The following is an 18142-nucleotide window of genomic DNA, read 5'->3' on the forward strand; positions in this document are numbered from 1 at the left end:
TATGAGTGCAGATAGTATACACTAATATTGAAAGCAAGTCGAGCAACCTTAGCGATCTTTTTACGGTGATCAAACAATGAAGCATGCTGGTTGCTCTGTTACATTTTTAGGCTGTATTAGATATTGAGGACCAAGATATTTGTGTCAAGTATACGATGTTGTAATAAAGTCATAGGTATACACATGTATTTCGCTCACTACATACCACAAAAGCCTAGGGTATAGTGGCCTAAAATATCGTAATCTCTCGTTTCAGCATGACAATGACACAAAGCACAAGGCAAGACATGCCACAAAATCAATATTTGATAGCAGGGCTTCTGCGCTAAAGGGTTCGTTGCCACTAATCCCGGCTTAAGCCTTCTTAAGCATGTCTGGTGGCAATTGAAGGCAAAGCTATGACGACACGACACTAGACCAAAAAGGGTAGATTATCTTTGGAAAAGAATAGTTAAAGAGTATGGCTCCTTTACTGAAATTGATATACACACATACTAATAGCATATGCCAGGAAGAATATCCGATGATATCAAGAGATGAGATGATTATACAAAGTCTTAGACTTTAGACACTTTTGCGGTTTTTAGAAAATATAAAATTTTATCAATAAAAAGCATGTTCCTCGCTCAGATTTAACAATGTCATGCTAAGAATACACATAAATTACAATGGCTAGCATATCTTCCTTCTAATATACAGTGGCCGTCAAAATTGGTCGCATGTTTTCATATTTTGCCTATACAGACTACCTTCTACTTCATTTCTTGGCGTATTACAATAATATATACATCATTCGAAAGAGCAAACTCTGGAAAATCATATGGTAACACAGACATCACCGTAGACCCAATATACTGGTAATAATGGGCCCTCAAAGTCCGGCGGTACATGCGACCAATTTTGACGGCGTTTATAAATAACATAATATAGTCACAAAAATGTGGCTTAATAATAAATTTTTTATATTTTTTTCCTCTCTTTCTTCTTTCATCGTAATATCATCTACATGTAAGTGTTTTTTTGTTAAATTGCAGCACGCCATTAAGACATTATACCATTGCAGATCCGACATGCGTGCAATTTCAAATGACAAAGTAAACAGCATCTACTCATTGCTGAGATCCAAGAAGTCAAACAGCAAAGTGGCGAAGCAAGTTGGCGTTAGTCGTACCACTGTTCAGAAGTACCGCTCATCTCTTAAGATGAGTGGAAATGTTAATGAAGCTGGTCGGCCATCTCTAATTAGTCAACGCATGGTGAACTACATCCGGAGATTAGTCACCTTAGGAAGAAAAAATAATGCTGTAGAGATCCAAAAAGCTCTAAAAGAAGAATTTGGGATATCTTTAAGTGATAGTACAGTGCGCCGCGTTCTTAAAAAAGCTGGCTTTATAGCATTTGTCAAGCCTCAAAAACCTTTGCTACGTAGCCAAAACATCATGAAACGCCTTCAGTGGGCCAAATCGCACCAACATTGGACTGTGGACGACTGGAAACGAGTCATATTCTCAGATGAGACTAAAGTAAATCGTTTTGCATCCGATGGAAAGGCCTATGCATGGAAACTACCTCATGAGGAATTGAACTCGCGACATGTACAGCAAACCGTCAAGCATGGAGGTGGTAATATCATGGTCTGTAGCTGCCTTACATGGGAAGGTGTTGGATGGATAGTTGATGTTGGTCATCGTATGAATAGTGAAGGCTATCTTGAGGTCTTAAAAGATGATTTACTCAAGACAATGGAAAGTTATGGCTTGGATTCCTCCAAAGTAGTGTTTCAGCAGGACAACGATCCAAAGCATACATCAAAGATAGTGAAAAAATGGATCAACCAGCAGCCATTTGAAGCATTGGAATGGCCTCCTCAGTCCCCGGATTTAAATCCCATAGAGCATATGTGGGCACATTTAAAGAGAGAGCTATTTCATAGCTATGAGGCACCACCAACTAGTATGCATGAGCTATGGGAGCGAATAGGTCAAACCTGGTATGCCATTTCTAAAGAAGAATGCCAGAAATACATCGAAAGTATGCCGAAAAGGTGTGCTGCAGTCATTAAAGCAAAAGGTCGTTAGACTAAGTATTGATTTTTTTAAATAAAGTGTGTAAAAATCTTTACTTATAAATGCCGTCAAAATTGGTCGCATGTACCGCCGGACTTTGAGGGCCCATTATTACCAGTATATTGGGTCTACGGTGATGTCTGTGTTACCATATGATTTTCCAGAGTTTGCTCTTTCGAATGATGTATATATTATTGTAATACGCCAAGAAATGAAGTAGAAGGTAGTCTGTATAGGCAAAATATGAAAACATGCGACCAATTTTGACGGCCACTGTAGTTTCATATCTATTGCAATTACCATGAGCAAGTAATGGTAGTTAAAAGCTGAAAAAAAGTTTTGTGCACCAGTTTTGTCCGCTACTGTATATGTATAGTTAATGAAAGTTGGGTGGAAGAAGGTCAATGTGTTAACGTCTGTTTCTTTTAGAGTTAGTTACATTGCGATGCACGTTTTTTCTTTTCTTGGTTGTATCTTTTTTAGGAACAAGTTGAACCTCGCGCGCTGGTTCTTGTTCACTTATACGTGACCAATATTTTTGGATCGGTCTGTAATCATGGAAATGACTAGCCGGTTCCCAAGTGTCATCTTCTTCTCCATAACCTTTCCATCGAACTTTATATAAGTAATTACCCGGTGATCCCTTATGGTGTAAAACTGCCTCAACGTCGTATGATTCAGATTGATCAGTATTGGATAAGGATACTTCCTGGGAAATAACCTTTATTTGCGATGGAGGTACATCTCTTGGTAAGAGTGCTCCAGTTGCATCAACCAACACATATGAACCACCTTGAGTTTTTCTTTTGACAGTATAATTACCAACGTAGAGGGGATCACTTTTTGCAACACGGTTTACATTCTTGAGCGTGACTTGACTACCAGTGGGGATATCGGTTGGAATTCTGTGAGTTTGATTGAACTTGTCTCGAGAAGCAGCTTGTGAAGTTTTTATTTTTTCACGAATAGCAGGTAAGACAGTGTCATTAAACTCGTTAATTCTAGTTTCTAACTGTTTCATTGTTTCAGACGATTTAGTTTTGTCCAGCACGTTATTATAATCCTTGTTTTCATTGGGACGTCTTGCAAACATCAATGAGAAAGGTCTAGTGCCGTGTAAAGCTGTATGCGTATTGTTGAGGGCTTCTTGGGTACTGTCAACATACAAGTCCCAATCCTCAGTTCTGCCTTGTAATCTTTTGTGCAAAATATTTTTTGCTTTGCCAACCCATCGTTCAACTATACCGTTAGCCCGGGGATGATAAGCTGATATGAGACGATGATCAATACCGGATGATTCAACATACAGTCTGACGATTTCATTGACATACTCAGTACCATTATCACTTTGGATAATTTTTGGTCTACCAAAGAGCGATAAGATACTCCTTAATGCAAGTGCAATAGTGAGAGAAGATTTATCGGGCAAGGCTTTGAGTACGCAATATCGTGTAAAGACATCCGTTACCAGAGGGATGTATTGATTACCTTGTACTGAAGTAGGGAAAGGTCCGGCTCTGTCGATACAGATGTGATCCCAAGGTGCATCAGCATACAGTAGTTACAAAAACTATTGCAATGCGAGTTCAAATATCGTACGGAGACCAACATCTCTCCAACGATTCAACATATCAATGTAAAATTATAGTCATTTGTAAAACTGCCTCTTGGCTCTTATGAGACATCACGGCTTATGGCTTTTCTTTGCCAGTCATGGAGATATTGCCAAATTAATGTTACATTTTTAAAAATAGCCATATTTCATTAATTGTAATATTTGACTTCAAAACGTGCATGCCGTCTTTTGCTTTAATGGTCGCATCTATTCTTGCTAGCATGCTGTTGAGATACCTTTGGCAAACACATTTGTTAAATACAGTGACCCACAAAATTGTCCCAATGTTTCGTAATTTTCTCTTCTAGAGCTTGTAGAACCATAGTTATTAAGCTAATGTACACCTTGTTGTATATCATTCAATAGCCAAAGTCATGTATAAGCAAAAGATGTGACGCAATTTCAGATTAAAACAGCGCCAACGGAGATAGAGGAGCTAAAAAATAAGCGGTGCATTGGGACAATTTTGTGGCACTTTTGAAAAAAAACAAAATGGTTTATTTATCTGATATTAATAGTCAGTCCAACGTCCTTTGTTCTTGATACATTGTTTTATACGCTTAGGCATTGTTTCTATAACCTTTTGACACTCTTCTGGCTTCATTAAGTCGTACCAAACTTTAGTTACTCGTTCGTATAATTCATTCATGCCTTTTGGTGCTGTTTCATAATCATTTAGCCTTCTCTTTAATAATGACCACATATTTTCAATTGGATTCAAGTCAGGTGACTGTGCAGGCCACTCCAGGATGTTGTAGGATTGCACTTTAAAGTATTCTTTTACTAATTTAGACGTATGTTTGGGATCATTGTCATGCTGGAAGATCACCTGATGTCTTTTTAGCCCTAGCTTATTGGTTCCATACTCAATTGTACGCTCCAGTTCATCCTCCAAAATCTCTTTGTACAATGTTTTATCCATGTTACCATTGATTTTGCACATCCAACCAACTCCAGCGTAAGTAATGGCACTCCACAGCATGATATTGCCTCCACCGTGTTTTACAGTCATCTTCACATGATGCGGTTTTAGGCTTTCTCCGGATCGAATCCAAGTCCAGGTGCGTCCATCCGAATTGAATCTGTTGATTTTTGTCTCATCCGACCAAACAACACGTTTCCAGTCATCTATAGTCCAATCCTTGTGAGCCATACACCAAGAAAGCCTCTTACGGATGTTTTTAGCACTAAGCAAAGGCTTCTTCGGCTTCTCAATCGCACCAAGACCGGCCTTGCGAAGGGTTCTGCACACGGTTTCGGCACTTACTTTTCTTCCGGTGTCTTTTTCTAGCTCCTTAGCCACCTTTGTTGCGCTAGACATGCGGTTTTTGGTCACTTGGCGCACACAATAACGCTCATCAGCCGCAGATAGCACCTTGGGCCGACCAGCTTTTGGCTTTTCAAGTCCAACGCAATGGGTTTTTCGGAGCCTCCCAACAGTACTCTTACTTAGGCCAGTAACACCTTCCACTTCCCGAATCGACTTACCTTGTTTAAGTAGAGAAATTGCTCGAACAACTGTATCTTGAGAGACTTGTTTCATGTTGAGATATAATGGGCGAGTAATAAATCAGTAGGAGATTAAAAATTTAGCAATGAGTAAAGATCAACTTAGAGTCATACGATGTGCATTTGTAAGCAGTTTGGTACATCTGTACAACTTGTGGGTCGATATTTCATCGCTTTTCGTTTTTTTTCAAAAGTGCCACAAAATTGTCCCAATGCACCGCTTATTTTTTAGCTCCTCTATCTCCGTTGGCGCTGTTTTAATCTGAAATTGCGTCACATCTTTTGCTTATACATGACTTTGGCTATTGAATGATATACAACAAGGTGTACATTAGCTTAATAACTATGGTTCTACAAGCTCTAGAAGAGAAAATTACGAAACATTGGGACAATTTTGTGGGTCACTGTATATTTCATTTTACGCATAATTTTTGTCACTAACGGTCCAAACTTGTCGCATGTGTCATAAATGCACTCAGTAGTAACATAAGTTGATGCCATACAGTGACTCCCAAAACTGTCCCAATGTTTTGTAATTTTGTCTTTTACCGTCAATTGTGCGATTATTGATTGCGTAAAGTATGCCTTGTGTTAAGGATACATAAGATTATAGTCACTTTATTTTAGTAAAAGGAATCTCATATGATCCTAAATAATATGTTGACATAACTTTGGAATCATTTATAACATTATTCCCAACACAGATCAATAAAAGACTTTGATTAGATTTTTATATTAAGCTTTATTCATATTAACTTCACACAGTCAAATGATGGCGTGGTTGTAATATAGTTTATTGATGATATGAGCATGTTGAATAAGGAATGACAATTACTTACCGGATCATCATTAAGTCATGTAAACCTTTATCCTAACTGAGATATTATTATTAGCCATAATATCCAATCACGGAACTAGAGGATTTTATATTCATCCGTACCGTCTCCTAAATAGTCCTACATCCAGAGTTATCTGAAACCATCCCAATAGCATAATTGACAATACAAGCTAGGAACAGGCTAAACTAATAATTAGAAATAGTAATCATCTATTCTGTCTAATTGATCATAAATCTGTCCTAATTCTTTATCCGTATCATGTCTATAAATACTCTCACTTTTTACATGTAGAATTCATCATATTCAATCTTAGTTATCTTAACTTAATAAAGAGATACCAAGTTCTAACGGTTAATTGTACCTTTGATGCCGTCGGACTTTAAAATTTCCAATTTCCTTATTTGGAAATCAACAATTTTCTGAATATGAATCAGCTCGTCAACAAAATACAGTCGAATTATGCAAGTCGCTGTCCGGAATGGCTAGAGTGTCTACTTCCGACGGAAGAGGTCGCCTGTTCGAAACATGTAATCGGTATTTTTGTTCCGATGCTGCAGGCGTGTCTATGTGGGAGCTATTTTTTTTTTTGAATTGATTCCTTTGTGCATTCTTTTTTTGTATAGGCTTTTCTTTTATTTAACTGATTATAGTAATGCTTTTGGATATTTTTTGTCGAAGTATATTAACAATGCTTGCTCTCTGTACGTAACATTATTGAGGACATTTTTATTGAGCTTTGTTTAATTTTTTTTTATTGTTATTATTATTCTGCAGCAAGCTCAGTTAACCATACTGGATTACGCTGAGCTCGATCAAAGCTAACATTTTTAAGACAATCAATTATACCACCAAATATATCGTTGTGGTGCTTTCTTCGCCAAATAAATTCGATAAGCAACCAAGGTACCATCTTCTTTGTTCTAAGGGCAGGAGTTACATTAATTTTTATTCCATTCCAAGTTCCTGAAAAGATTTTATTAACTAGACCTATAAACACTTCTACACTCCAATTTTAAGCTTACCCTCGATGGTGTTGGTATGGACATCACCGTCACGAAATGTCACACTGTGATTGACAGTTCGATGTACCAAGTTCATTCCAAGGTTTACCATATTTTCATATGCTCTCCAACAATCTGTATGTACTATGGAACCATCGGCAACATAATTTCGAATGATTGTATCCATCGTTTCAGTGTTTCTATTATTTACTACCACAAGAAAACACTTTCGTTCAGGTGTTTTTTCAACACCACCTACCACCCAAACACCCTCCACACGATGTCCTCGATGATATTTTCTTTTACCAAACTTTGATTCATCGATTTCTACCACGATTGGATTTCCATCCACATCATAACCTCCGATTTTGCAGTCGTTCTGCTGTAAATCTTCTTGTAAAACTTGGTACCAATCTTTTAAAGTTTCTCGTACTGCCTTTGGTGAACATCCAACCATGGTAGAAATTGTCATTCGTCGTACTTTCAAGCTCCAAAAGTAAAGAATGGAGAGCGCATCATAGGCTGGTAAGCTGCGATTACTAAAAAAGGAAGCATTTCGTACAGCAACTTGACGTCCATTGCAGCATTTCTCACCAGTTTCCTGATTAACTATGATTCCATTGCATCTCCAACGTGGAACACTTCCTGTTTGCTCCAAATACATGACGCTTCCTTCATCACCATTACAACGGTACACTGTGTTGCTTCCATAATAGATTCCGTTGTTAATAAAAAACCTAATTTATAAAAAAAAAAGAGTTATTAATATTGTATACAAGTGTGCTTTGTTATACTTTTATACTTACTGCATGCACGCTTCTTCAGTTCCAAAAGTTAAAAAAAAAGTTCTGGTTGCCATAATGGGAACATTTTGACCTCTGGTCCAATTATCCGGCAAAAGATTACTATTATGTGCCTCATCGTCAACTTCGAAAGCTTCTATTTCCAATAACTCTTCGTTATCATCATTATTGATAGAAATAACTGCTACATCCAAATCTGAAGTTTGTTCGGTTTCTAAATGCATTTCTTCTACTTCATCATCAGAATCAACGATAACAATAGGGCTGTTGGGGGAAGTAACAGGTCTTTGACGATGAATACCAGCAGGATTGGTGTAGTTTGCGGTAGAGATATTGATAAAAGACATGATATACTAACTTTAATTTGAAAGATGTAAAAAGGGAAGAAAAAAAAAGGGGAAAAAAAACAGGGGGGAAACGCGAAATAAAAAAAAATTTATTTAAAATAGTTAAGTCACAAAAAGCAAGAACTTAGACATAAAAAAGGACTGCTAAAACTTTCAGAAAAAAATGACACACACAAGGGTCGAACATGCGACCCTCTACATACAAAGACGACACCTTATCCATTCTGGACAACGACATGCATCATTTTATGATATTCTACCGATTGTGTCACTCATATTCCGAAAATTATCGATTTCCAAATAAGGAAATTGGAAATTTTAAAGTCCGACGGCATCAAAGGTACAACCATCCGTTCTAACAGTATTTCTTTATCTTTGTTGTTATACTACTTTTACCTAAAACCCCCTATCCTAAACACCTTGTTGCACCTCATTTGAAAGCTGTGGCTGTTGTATCCACACAACTAATAAAGTGAACATTCATGGATAAACTTGGATACTACAGAATTATAGTCTAACCAGATCTCTATTAATAAACGTGAGAATTCTGCAATAGCCAATCTTGCCCTGTTGTCCTACCAGCGTTCTAAAAGACTATATCGGAACCTGATTACAACAACGGCAGTTCAATCCTATTCTATAATTATCGTTAGATCAATAGTTTAATTACTTCATTGTCCCTTGATTCGTCAAGTAGACAGCGGCTATTGATTATCCACTATCCTTCCTTATATTCCATATCATTCTTTTAACCGATCAATTGAAATAGCGGTAAAGACCCAGACATTCAAAAAGTATAAATACCCTCAATATTTTTATTAATAAAGTCATATATAATCTTTAGTTTCACAACTATCGTCTTTTTGTAGTTTTTGTCTTCTATTTCATATTTGGCAAAACAGTGGCGGTGTAGATGTACGTGGTACATACTGCTTTTCAAGTTATGTAGCACAGACGGAGATAATGAATGTAAAAAATGACCGGTGCATTGGGACAGTTTTGGGAGCATATTGAAAAAATCACAATTTCTTTATTTATTTATTATTAATAGTTTGACCAACGTCCTTTGTTCTAAATATACTTACGTATACGTTGTGGCATACTTCCTGTAACTTTTTATCACTCTTCCGGCATTATAAGCTCCTATAAAACTTGATTATACGTTCATAAAGCTCATTCATGCATTTTAGTACAGTTTCATAGTCATTAAGCCTCCTTTTCATCAATGATCACATGTTTTCCGTAGTCTTTAAATCTGGAGATTGTTCAGGCCATTGTAAAACATTATAAAGTCGTTTTTGAGGGTACTACTTTACTACTTTTGGAGTATGACTAGGGTCGTTGACATGCTGGCAAATCACCTGATGACGTTCGAAGCCTACTTTATCGACACCTTATTCTATCGTACGCTCCAACTTACCTTCAAAGGTCTCTTTGTGCATTGCTTTGTCCATATTACCATTGGTTTTGCACATCCAACCGACTCCAGCATAGGTAATGGCATTCCACAGCATGATATTGCATCCATCGTGTTTAACAGCAATCTTCACGTGATGGCGTTTGAGGCTTTCCCCTGATCGAATCCAAGCCTAGGTGTGTCCATCCAAATTAAATCTATTTATTTTTGTCTCGTCTGGTCAAATAACGCGTTCCTAGTCATCTACTGTCGAGTTACTCTGAGCAATACACCAAGAAAGTTTGTTGCGGATATTCTTTGTACTGAGTAATGGCTTCTTTGGCTTCTCAATCGCGCCTAAGACTGACTTTCGAAGGACTTTATGAACTCTTTCAACACCTACGTTCTTTCCAATATCGTTTTCAAGACATTTGGTAACCTTCACAGCACTCGGAACACAATTTTTGGTGAGCTGGCGTACATAGTGTTGCATAATGGTTTAAGTAGTAAAAGAAAAGGTAAAAACAAAGATCAAGAAACAGTTTGGGTACTTTTTGAGACTGATCTTTATTTCAGTTTAAGTTAAAGTAAAAATTATTCTAATTGAAGGCAGGTATTTATATCTTATTGAGTGAATGGCTTGATATCTTCTATTGTGACCGTTCTTCTAATCTTCAGGTACTTTAGCAAGTGTTATCTATAATTATGATTATGAAAACTTTTCATTTGTTCTTTTGTATGTCTGTCATAGATTATCTTTTATTCTGGGAATTCCTCACTGAATTGAATAACGTTATTTTACGCGTTATTTCAATTATGTGAAAGATTAGCAATATTCCTGACATTGGATTGGATTTGGTTATTTTAGTTGATACGTCTTCTTATCAAAGAACTCTCATGAATACAATACATATTCTAAAAGAACATGTTTAATTGGAATTGATTGTATGATCTTATTTAAATAAACTTATATTTTATTTTATTTTAATTATGATCTTGTATTAAGACTTATATTTATTAATGTCAACTACAATCAGTTACTGTTCTACAACACATAGTAATGTTCATCAGCTGCAGACAATACCTTAGATCGACCCCCGTTCGGCCTCATAACACTAGAGCAATGGGTTTTTCGGAGCCTTCTAATCGTACTCTTACCTAAACCCGTCAATTCTTCTATCTCCCGAACCGACTTACCTTGTTTAAGGAAAGTAATAGCTTGAAATACCATATCTCCTGGGACTTGTTTCACGTTGAGATTTAATGAGCGAGTTATAGCCGAGTAGGAGTTTAAAACTTCCGCAGATGTTAATTAGGACATCGGATACGTTTGCGGCGCTAATACATTCAGTTTGGTGATTGTATGCAAGTTGTTGATGGATATTTTGTAGATATTCTGATTTTTTCAATATGCTCCCAAAACTGTCCCAATGCACCGGTCATTTTTTACATTCATTATCTCCGTCTGTGCTACATAACTTGAAAAGCAGTCTGTACCACGTACATCTACACCGCCACAGCTTTCAAATGAGGTACAACAAGGCATACTTTACGCAATCAGTAATCGCACAATTGACGGTAAAAGACAAAATTACAAAACATTGGGACAGTTTTGGGAGTCACTGTACGTGCTCCACAGCGTTTAAGTTTGGGATTTATGATAAGCAGTGCTAAGATGGCGTACCCTATGTTCTTTTCATTATATAGTTGCTGACCGAGACGTATGTTTAGGCTCAATGTCCCGTCGAAAGTAAATCTGTGTTTTGTGCCACTTGAAGCACTTCGATGTATACAGGTAGGTTGTACCAACAATATGTTGATGTACTTCCAAATTCAATAGCTAACCGCAAGCTTGATATGCATATCCAGGGCCTCATAAAGATATGCGTCCCCATAAGGTTAAATTAGGCCCGCCATGCTTCACTGTAAGGTCGAGGTGATATGGTCGCAATATGTTGCTTAATCTTGTCCAATAGTATTTGACGCCATTGGTGACCCAAATACTATATTTTGTTTCATTGGAAAATACTACCTATCTTCATCGATCAATGCTCCAATCCTTATATCCTTTTGCCTACGCCAAGCTATTTTGAATATGTTTAATTGTTGGAAGTAGCTGCTTTTTCTGTAGCTTCACATAGACGTTCTTTTTTTTCAGGATGTTTACTGCAGTGGTATAAGACATAGAGAGTCCTAGCTCCATGAGCCTGAGGAACATGCCTCTAGCTGTCTGTATATCTCCTTCGAGCACCAATAATCCAATGTACTTTCTAGTTAATACAGGAGGAACCACATGATGGACGCCGTTGCATGCTGTCCCACTCTTTAAAAACTTCTTTACGCAGCGGCCTACTATTGATGAATGTATTCCAAAAATCTCTATACTTTCTGCGAATGATTTACTTTCAAAAATAGCTAACCTAATGTTGACATGCTTACTGTAGGGTATGGGTGATAGCAGATTATAGGTATAAGACGTGAATACATAAACAATAAAAAGATGAATTAATTTGAACGAACTTGAAGTTGCTTGAATAATGATCTCAAAGCATACTCCCAGGGTAGTTGGCATAAATCAAAATGAACAAGGTCAGCCCTAGGAATATAGAAAATTTTGCAACTCAAATGGCGCGATCCAATTTTGGAATAAAGAAAATTTCAAAAAAGCGGGACTTGAAATCGCGTACATCCATCATTTTTTGTCCATAACATTTGATAATCTAGTATATTAAAGAGCGGAGGCCAGTTTATGCACTGTGAGGAATACAACGTGATAACTAGATTTCACATAAACTGAGAACCGATTTACCTGAAAATTGCAAATCGTTGCAATAGTTTTTGTAACTACTGTAGATTGAGGTCAAGGGATTGTATCCGTGTTTTGCGATATTGAATTTTTGGCAATCAGGACAACTACGTATTATTTCAAGCGTATCTTCCTTGAGCTTTGTCCAGTGAATACCCTCACTATGTAAAGCTGTTACGATTGCTTGAGCTCCACGGTGTCCTTCTAAGTGTGTATCCATGAGTAGCTTTTGTCTGTCTTCTGGTGCTGGGGTCATCAAGTCAGCAGGCATCATCATTCTGGATGTAAGAATTGATCCGTTAGAATTGATGATTTGGGAAGTGACAATTGTTTTGATGGTTTTATTATCCCCCTCCAGCGTTTTTTCAGGTTCAAAAAGACGCGACAAAGCATCTGGCAGAATATTTTGAATACCAGGTCGATGGATGATTTTGAAGTTATAATCCAGTATAGTGTCCAGCCAATTGATCATCATAGCATTAGCTACAGGCTGAGTGTGGAGATAAGTCAAGGCCTTGTGATCAGTGTATAAGGTGAATGGATTACCCCACAAAAATGGATGAAACTTCTTTAGTGCAAATATCACTGCTAATAGCTCACGTTTAGTGGTAGAATAATTCTTTTCAGATGAAGAAAGTGAGCGTGCCATGAAACCGATATATCGAGTCTCATTTTTGATAACTTGGTAAAGAACAGCACCAATTGAATAGTTACTAGCATCAGTAGCAACGTAAAAAGGTTGTTCTAAATCTGGATGATGAAGAAGTGGCGCAGAAGACAATAATGACTTGATCTTTTCAAAAGCACTTTCTTGTTCAGATGTCCAAAGTTTATCAAGTTTACCTTCGAAACGTAATTTGTCCAAAGGCGCAGTGACTTCAGAAATATTTGGCAAGTATTTTCTAAAATAATTTACCAGTCCTAAAAAGCGTTAAATCTCTTTTCCAGATGAAGGTCTAGGCCAAGTCAAAGCGTTTGTAACTTTACGAGGATCGAGTCGAGACCCTTTGGCATCAACACAGAAACCAAGCAAGTAAACAGTAGACTGCGCAAAATGACATTTGTCTGGGTTAAGGATCAAGTTCACTTTAGTTAATCTCTGAATTATGTTTTGCACATGTGTGATGTGTTCCTCATAAGACTTGGAAAATATGATGATATCATCAACAAAAGCCTGTGCATAAGGTAAATCACGTAATACAATATTAATCACTCGCTGATAACGGGAAGCAATATGCTTCAATCCAAATGGACAACCTCTAAATTGGTATTGTTGACCTTCAAAAGTGAATGTGGTCTTAACACGATCGGGTTCGTAGATTTGGAATCGATGAAATGCTTGTCGAAGATCAAGAGTGGTAAAGATAGTTGATCCTTGTAATCGATCGAAAATTTCTTCAATCTTTGGAATAGGATGTCTATCATTTGACACCAGAATAGAATTTAACAAGCGAGGATCGAGACAGGGTCGATGTCCTGTGAGATTGCCAAGCAAGTCTTTCTTAGGTGCCAATGTTAAAGAAGAATTCCAGTCCGAATTAGGTGATGCACGTTCAATAACCTCATCCTTTAACCAAGTGTCAATACATTCACGCATGATTGGTAGTACAGTGCGTTGCAAAACCCGGACACAAAAATTAAAAAACCATGAAAATCCCTATAAATCGTCGTCTAGTCGAGCTTTTAATTCGAAATTTCGCACAAATATAATGTAACTTATATAGTACTTATGTTCCAAATTTGGAGCGGAGAAATTAATGTATGACTGAGTTATGATCTCATGAGCTATTATTTTCGAAATTTATGTTTTTTTTGATAAAGTTTTTTTTATTTAATATTTGGTACTTCCACCTCCAGCTTTGATTGTTGCCTTAATACGTTTGGGCATACTTCTGTAGTATGATTCTACATCATCTGGTGTAAAAGAATCCCATTCTTTGCATACCCTTTGCCATAGTTCATCAGCGTTGGCAGCACGGTTGTCATAACTATGCAGCTTGTGCTTCAAGTGCCTCCATAGATGCTCTATAGGGTTGAAGTCAGGGCTTTGTGCTGGCCAGTCCTGCAGTAATTGTATCCCTTTTCGCTTCATCCATCTCTTGGTATGCTTGGAGGTATGCTTACGGTCATTGTCATGTTGGAAAATGACGTCCGTATGTTTCCAGTCATAGTAATCGAGCGTATCTTTGCATGTGGTTCCCAATATATTGGTATATGTTTGCGAGCTCATATTACCATCAAAGATTTTACAAGCATAACCAACCCCTTTTGCTGTCATGCAACCCCACATCATCAGGGATCCACCTCCGTACTTTACTGTCTGCTTTACATGGTGTGGTCTGCTTACTGCCCCATCTTCTTTCCAAGTGTAAGGGTTGCTATCTGGCCCAAAGATGTTTATTTTTGTTTCGTCAGAAAAGATAACCTTCTTCCAGTCATCAACAGTCCAGATTTGATGCTTCTTGCACCACTTAAGGCGGTTCTTTTGATGTTGGTCACTCAAAAATAGCTTGCTTTTCTTGAGTGTAGCTTTAAAGCCAAGTTCGTTCATCAACCTTTTTGCTTGCCATTTGCTCACGGAACATCCAATTGACTTCAAATAAGAACATACATCAGAAATAGACTTTAAGGCATCATTTCTGAGCTTTAAACGAAGAGCATTGGTGCGAAGAGTCTGAGTATATTTTGGCGTTCCGCCGTTAGGTCGGATATAGTCTGGTTTTAAGGTATCCTTTAAGCAACGTACAGTACGACCAGAGACCCCAGTTTTTGCAGCAATAGTTGCTGTGGCTTCGTTGTTATGTAGGCAAAGTTTGACGCTGTCAAGCTTACTAGAGCTAATTCTGCTGGGTATTTTTAGCAATTGATAGTGGGAAAAGTTACGTAGTGAGAAATATCTTTAAAATGTAAGAAACTTTAGTGAATTAATATACACCTTACAGACTGAGACTAGGGCTACAAGATGATGTAACTTTCATTTCACAACGAGTAATCCCTGTGATGTAATGATGAATAAAAGATGAATAACCACTTTGACGTAAATGTGCTATATTAGTCTATGGCAAATCATGCTATAAATGACTAGTGTATGACGTCAATTCAGGCCACAGTTTAGCATAAAATAAATTTCTCTATCTAGCGGTAGTTAAATTACGTCGATACTGCTAATAGTCGTTGATCTATCCCATGAAAAGAGTTTTGTGTCCGGGTTTTGCAACGCACTGTATATGATGGCACCATGAATTCAGAGGTATACCAAGAAATCCTTGGCACAAGTCTTAAGGACACGCTCGGGTACTATGGCCTAGATTGGAAATCATCCATTTTTCAGCATGACAACGACCCAAAACACCGATCAAAGTCAAAAAAACAGTATATGGAAGATAACAGCATGTGTTACATTGATGACTGGCCATCCCAAAGTCCTGATTTGAATCCAATCGAGCATATATGGCATCATCTCAAGCTGAAGCTAAGCATGTACTAAAATAGAGCAAAAAGCATGCACGAACTGTGGCAGAGAGTGGAAAAGGAATGGAATTCCTTTACAAAAGATCAGTGCTTAAAGTATATTGACAGTATGCCAGAAAGAATACAAGCTGTCATTGCTGAAAAGGGCGGATCAACTAGATATTAATAAAGTCAAAATACCTCACAAATAGACCGAGCTTAAGTATCTGTCTCTTAATAGATCTCAGCTAATTATCTGAGTTTAAACTTTTGTCACAAAGTAGTGCGCACATAGATGGTTTTATATTTTAAATTTGAAATGACTGAGCCAATTTGTTATGGAATTACACCAAAAATAAGTAAAAATCATCATACCTTTGTGAGGTATTTTGACCCACTATATTGTCGCTACTGTCATGCTGAAGGACATGCTGTCTCTGATTGTCCAAAGAAACGTTCATCCCGTGTTTGTTGGAACTGTCGCGCTAGTGGCCATATTGCTGCTGAATGCGCAAAAATCAAGAATAAGCCATTTAAAAAGGTCAGAAAATTTCCTACTGCTCCACAAGACAGAGTAGATCAAGTTGAGGTTCAGTCGAGCCAAGCTTCTAGTGGCATAGCTACAGTGACCCACAAAATTGTCCCAATGTTTCGTAATTTTCTCTTCTAGAGCTTGTAGAACCATAGTTATTAAGCTAATGTACACCTTGTTGTATATCATTCAATAGCCAAAGTCATGTAGAAGCAAAAGTCGTGACGCAAATTCAGATTAAAACAGCGCCAACGGAGATAGAGGAGCTAAACAACAAGCGGTGCATTGGGACAATTTTGTGGCACTTTTGAAAAAAAAAAACAAAATGGTTTGTTTATCTGATATTAATAGTCAGTCCAGCGTCCTTTGATCTTGATACATTGTTTTATACGCTTAGGCATTGTTTATATAACCTTTTGACACTCTTCCGGCTTCATTAAGTCATACCAAACTTTAGTTACTCGTTCGTATAATTCATTCATGCCTTTTGGTGCTGTTTCATAATCATTTAGCCTTCTCTTTAATAATGACCACGTATTTTCAATTGGATTCAAGTCAGGGGACTGTGCAGGCCACTCCAGGATGTTGTAGGATTGCTCTTTAAGGTATTCTTTTACTAATTTAGTCGTATGTTTGGGATCATTGTCATGCTGGAAGATCACCTGACGTCTTTCTAGCCCTAGCTTATTGGTTCCATACTCAATTGTACGCTCCAGTTCATCCTCCAAAATCTCTTTGTACAATGTTCTATCCATGTTACCATTGATTTTACACATCCAACCAACTCCAGCATAAGTAATGGCATTCCACAGCATGATATTACCTCCACCGTGTTTTACAGTCATCTTCACATGATGCGATTTCAGACTTTCTCCGGATCGAATCCAAGTCCAGGTGCGTCCATCCGAATTGAATATGTTGATTTTTGTCTCATCCGACCAAACAACACGTTTCCAATCATCTATTGTCCAATCCTTGTGAGCCATACACCAAGAAAACCTCATACGGATGTTTTTAGCACTAAGCAAAGGCTTCTTTGGCTTCTCAATCGCACCAAGACCGGCCTTGCGAAGGGTTCTGCACACGGTTTCAGCACTTACTTTTCTTCCGGTGTCTTTTCCTAGCTCCTTAGCCACCTTTGTTGCGCTAGACATGCGGTTTTTGGTCACTTGGCGCACACAATAACGCTCATCAGCCGCAGATAGCACCTTGGGCCGACCAGCTTTTGGCTTTTCAAGTCCAACGCAATGGGTTTTTCGGAGCCTCCCAACAGTACTCTTACTTAGGCCAGTAACACCTTCCACTTCCCGAACCGACTTACCTTGTTTAAGTAACGAAATTGCTCGAACAACTGTATCTTGAGAGACTTGTTTCATGTTGAGATATAATGGGCAAGTAATAAATCAGTAGGAGATTAAAAATTCAGCAATGAGTAAAGATCAACTTAGAGTCATACGATGTGCATTTGTAAGCAGTTTGGTACATCTGTACAACTTGTGGGTCGATATTTCATCGTTTTTCGTTTTTTTTCAAAAGTGCCACAAAATTGTCCCAATGCACCGCTTGTTGTTTAGCTCCTCTATCTCCGTTGGCGCTGTTTTAATCTGAATTTGCGTCACGACTTTTGCTTCTACATGACTTTGGCTATTGAATGATATACAACAAGGTGTACATTAGCTTAATAACTATGGTTCTACAAGCTCTAGAAGAGAAAATTACGAAACATTGGGACGATTTTGTGGGCCACTGTATGTCTAGCACCTCCTCCCAGCCTCTCA

At 37.7% G+C, this 18142-nt stretch overlaps 9 protein-coding genes across 9 annotated transcripts; 3 read left to right on the forward strand and 6 right to left on the reverse strand.

Moving 5' to 3' along the window:
- Positions 1–1439: 1439 nt before the first annotated feature.
- Positions 1440–2078, forward strand: RO3G_03764 (uncharacterized protein; the record flags this gene model as incomplete). The annotated part of the gene is made up of 1 exon (XM_067658354.1): positions 1440–2078. One exon carries the CDS (start codon positions 1440–1442, stop codon positions 2076–2078), a length of 639 nt encoding a protein of 212 aa, XP_067514455.1.
- Positions 2079–2475: 397 nt separating this feature from the next.
- On the reverse strand, positions 2476–3159 carry RO3G_03765 (uncharacterized protein; the record flags this gene model as incomplete). The annotated part of the gene is made up of 1 exon (XM_067658355.1): positions 2476–3159. The coding sequence occupies one exon, from the start codon at positions 3157–3159 to the stop codon at positions 2476–2478; it is 684 nt and encodes a 227-aa protein (XP_067514456.1).
- A 1033-nt stretch (positions 3160–4192) lies between these two features.
- RO3G_03766 (uncharacterized protein) lies at positions 4193–5002 on the reverse strand (the record flags this gene model as incomplete). Its single annotated transcript, XM_067658356.1, has 1 exon — positions 4193–5002. The coding sequence occupies one exon, from the start codon at positions 5000–5002 to the stop codon at positions 4193–4195; it is 810 nt and encodes a 269-aa protein (XP_067514457.1).
- A 1790-nt stretch (positions 5003–6792) lies between these two features.
- RO3G_03767 (uncharacterized protein) lies at positions 6793–8180 on the reverse strand (the record flags this gene model as incomplete). The annotated part of the gene is made up of 3 exons (XM_067658357.1): positions 6793–6992; positions 7052–7767; positions 7837–8180. The coding sequence occupies 3 exons, from the start codon at positions 8178–8180 to the stop codon at positions 6793–6795; spliced, it is 1260 nt and encodes a 419-aa protein (XP_067514458.1).
- A 1652-nt stretch (positions 8181–9832) lies between these two features.
- On the reverse strand, positions 9833–10069 carry RO3G_03768 (transposase; the record flags this gene model as incomplete). The annotated part of the gene is made up of 1 exon (XM_067658358.1): positions 9833–10069. The coding sequence occupies one exon, from the start codon at positions 10067–10069 to the stop codon at positions 9833–9835; it is 237 nt and encodes a 78-aa protein (XP_067514459.1).
- A 2284-nt stretch (positions 10070–12353) lies between these two features.
- RO3G_03769 (uncharacterized protein) lies at positions 12354–13979 on the reverse strand (the record flags this gene model as incomplete). The annotated part of the gene is made up of 2 exons (XM_067658359.1): positions 12354–13303; positions 13370–13979. The coding sequence occupies 2 exons, from the start codon at positions 13977–13979 to the stop codon at positions 12354–12356; spliced, it is 1560 nt and encodes a 519-aa protein (XP_067514460.1).
- Positions 13980–14486: 507 nt separating this feature from the next.
- On the forward strand, positions 14487–14891 carry RO3G_03770 (uncharacterized protein; the record flags this gene model as incomplete). The annotated part of the gene is made up of 1 exon (XM_067658360.1): positions 14487–14891. One exon carries the CDS (start codon positions 14487–14489, stop codon positions 14889–14891), a length of 405 nt encoding a protein of 134 aa, XP_067514461.1.
- A 1260-nt stretch (positions 14892–16151) lies between these two features.
- RO3G_03771 (uncharacterized protein) lies at positions 16152–16502 on the forward strand (the record flags this gene model as incomplete). The annotated part of the gene is made up of 1 exon (XM_067658361.1): positions 16152–16502. The coding sequence occupies one exon, from the start codon at positions 16152–16154 to the stop codon at positions 16500–16502; it is 351 nt and encodes a 116-aa protein (XP_067514462.1).
- A 266-nt stretch (positions 16503–16768) lies between these two features.
- Positions 16769–17740, reverse strand: RO3G_03772 (uncharacterized protein; the record flags this gene model as incomplete). Its single annotated transcript, XM_067658362.1, has 1 exon — positions 16769–17740. One exon carries the CDS (start codon positions 17738–17740, stop codon positions 16769–16771), a length of 972 nt encoding a protein of 323 aa, XP_067514463.1.
- Between the last annotated feature and the right edge of the window lie 402 nt (positions 17741–18142).

The sequence above is a fragment of the Rhizopus delemar genome, genomic scaffold, assembly GCF_000149305.1.
Source record: "Rhizopus delemar RA 99-880 supercont3.2 genomic scaffold, whole genome shotgun sequence".
NCBI lineage: Eukaryota > Fungi > Mucoromycota > Mucoromycetes > Mucorales > Rhizopodaceae > Rhizopus > Rhizopus delemar.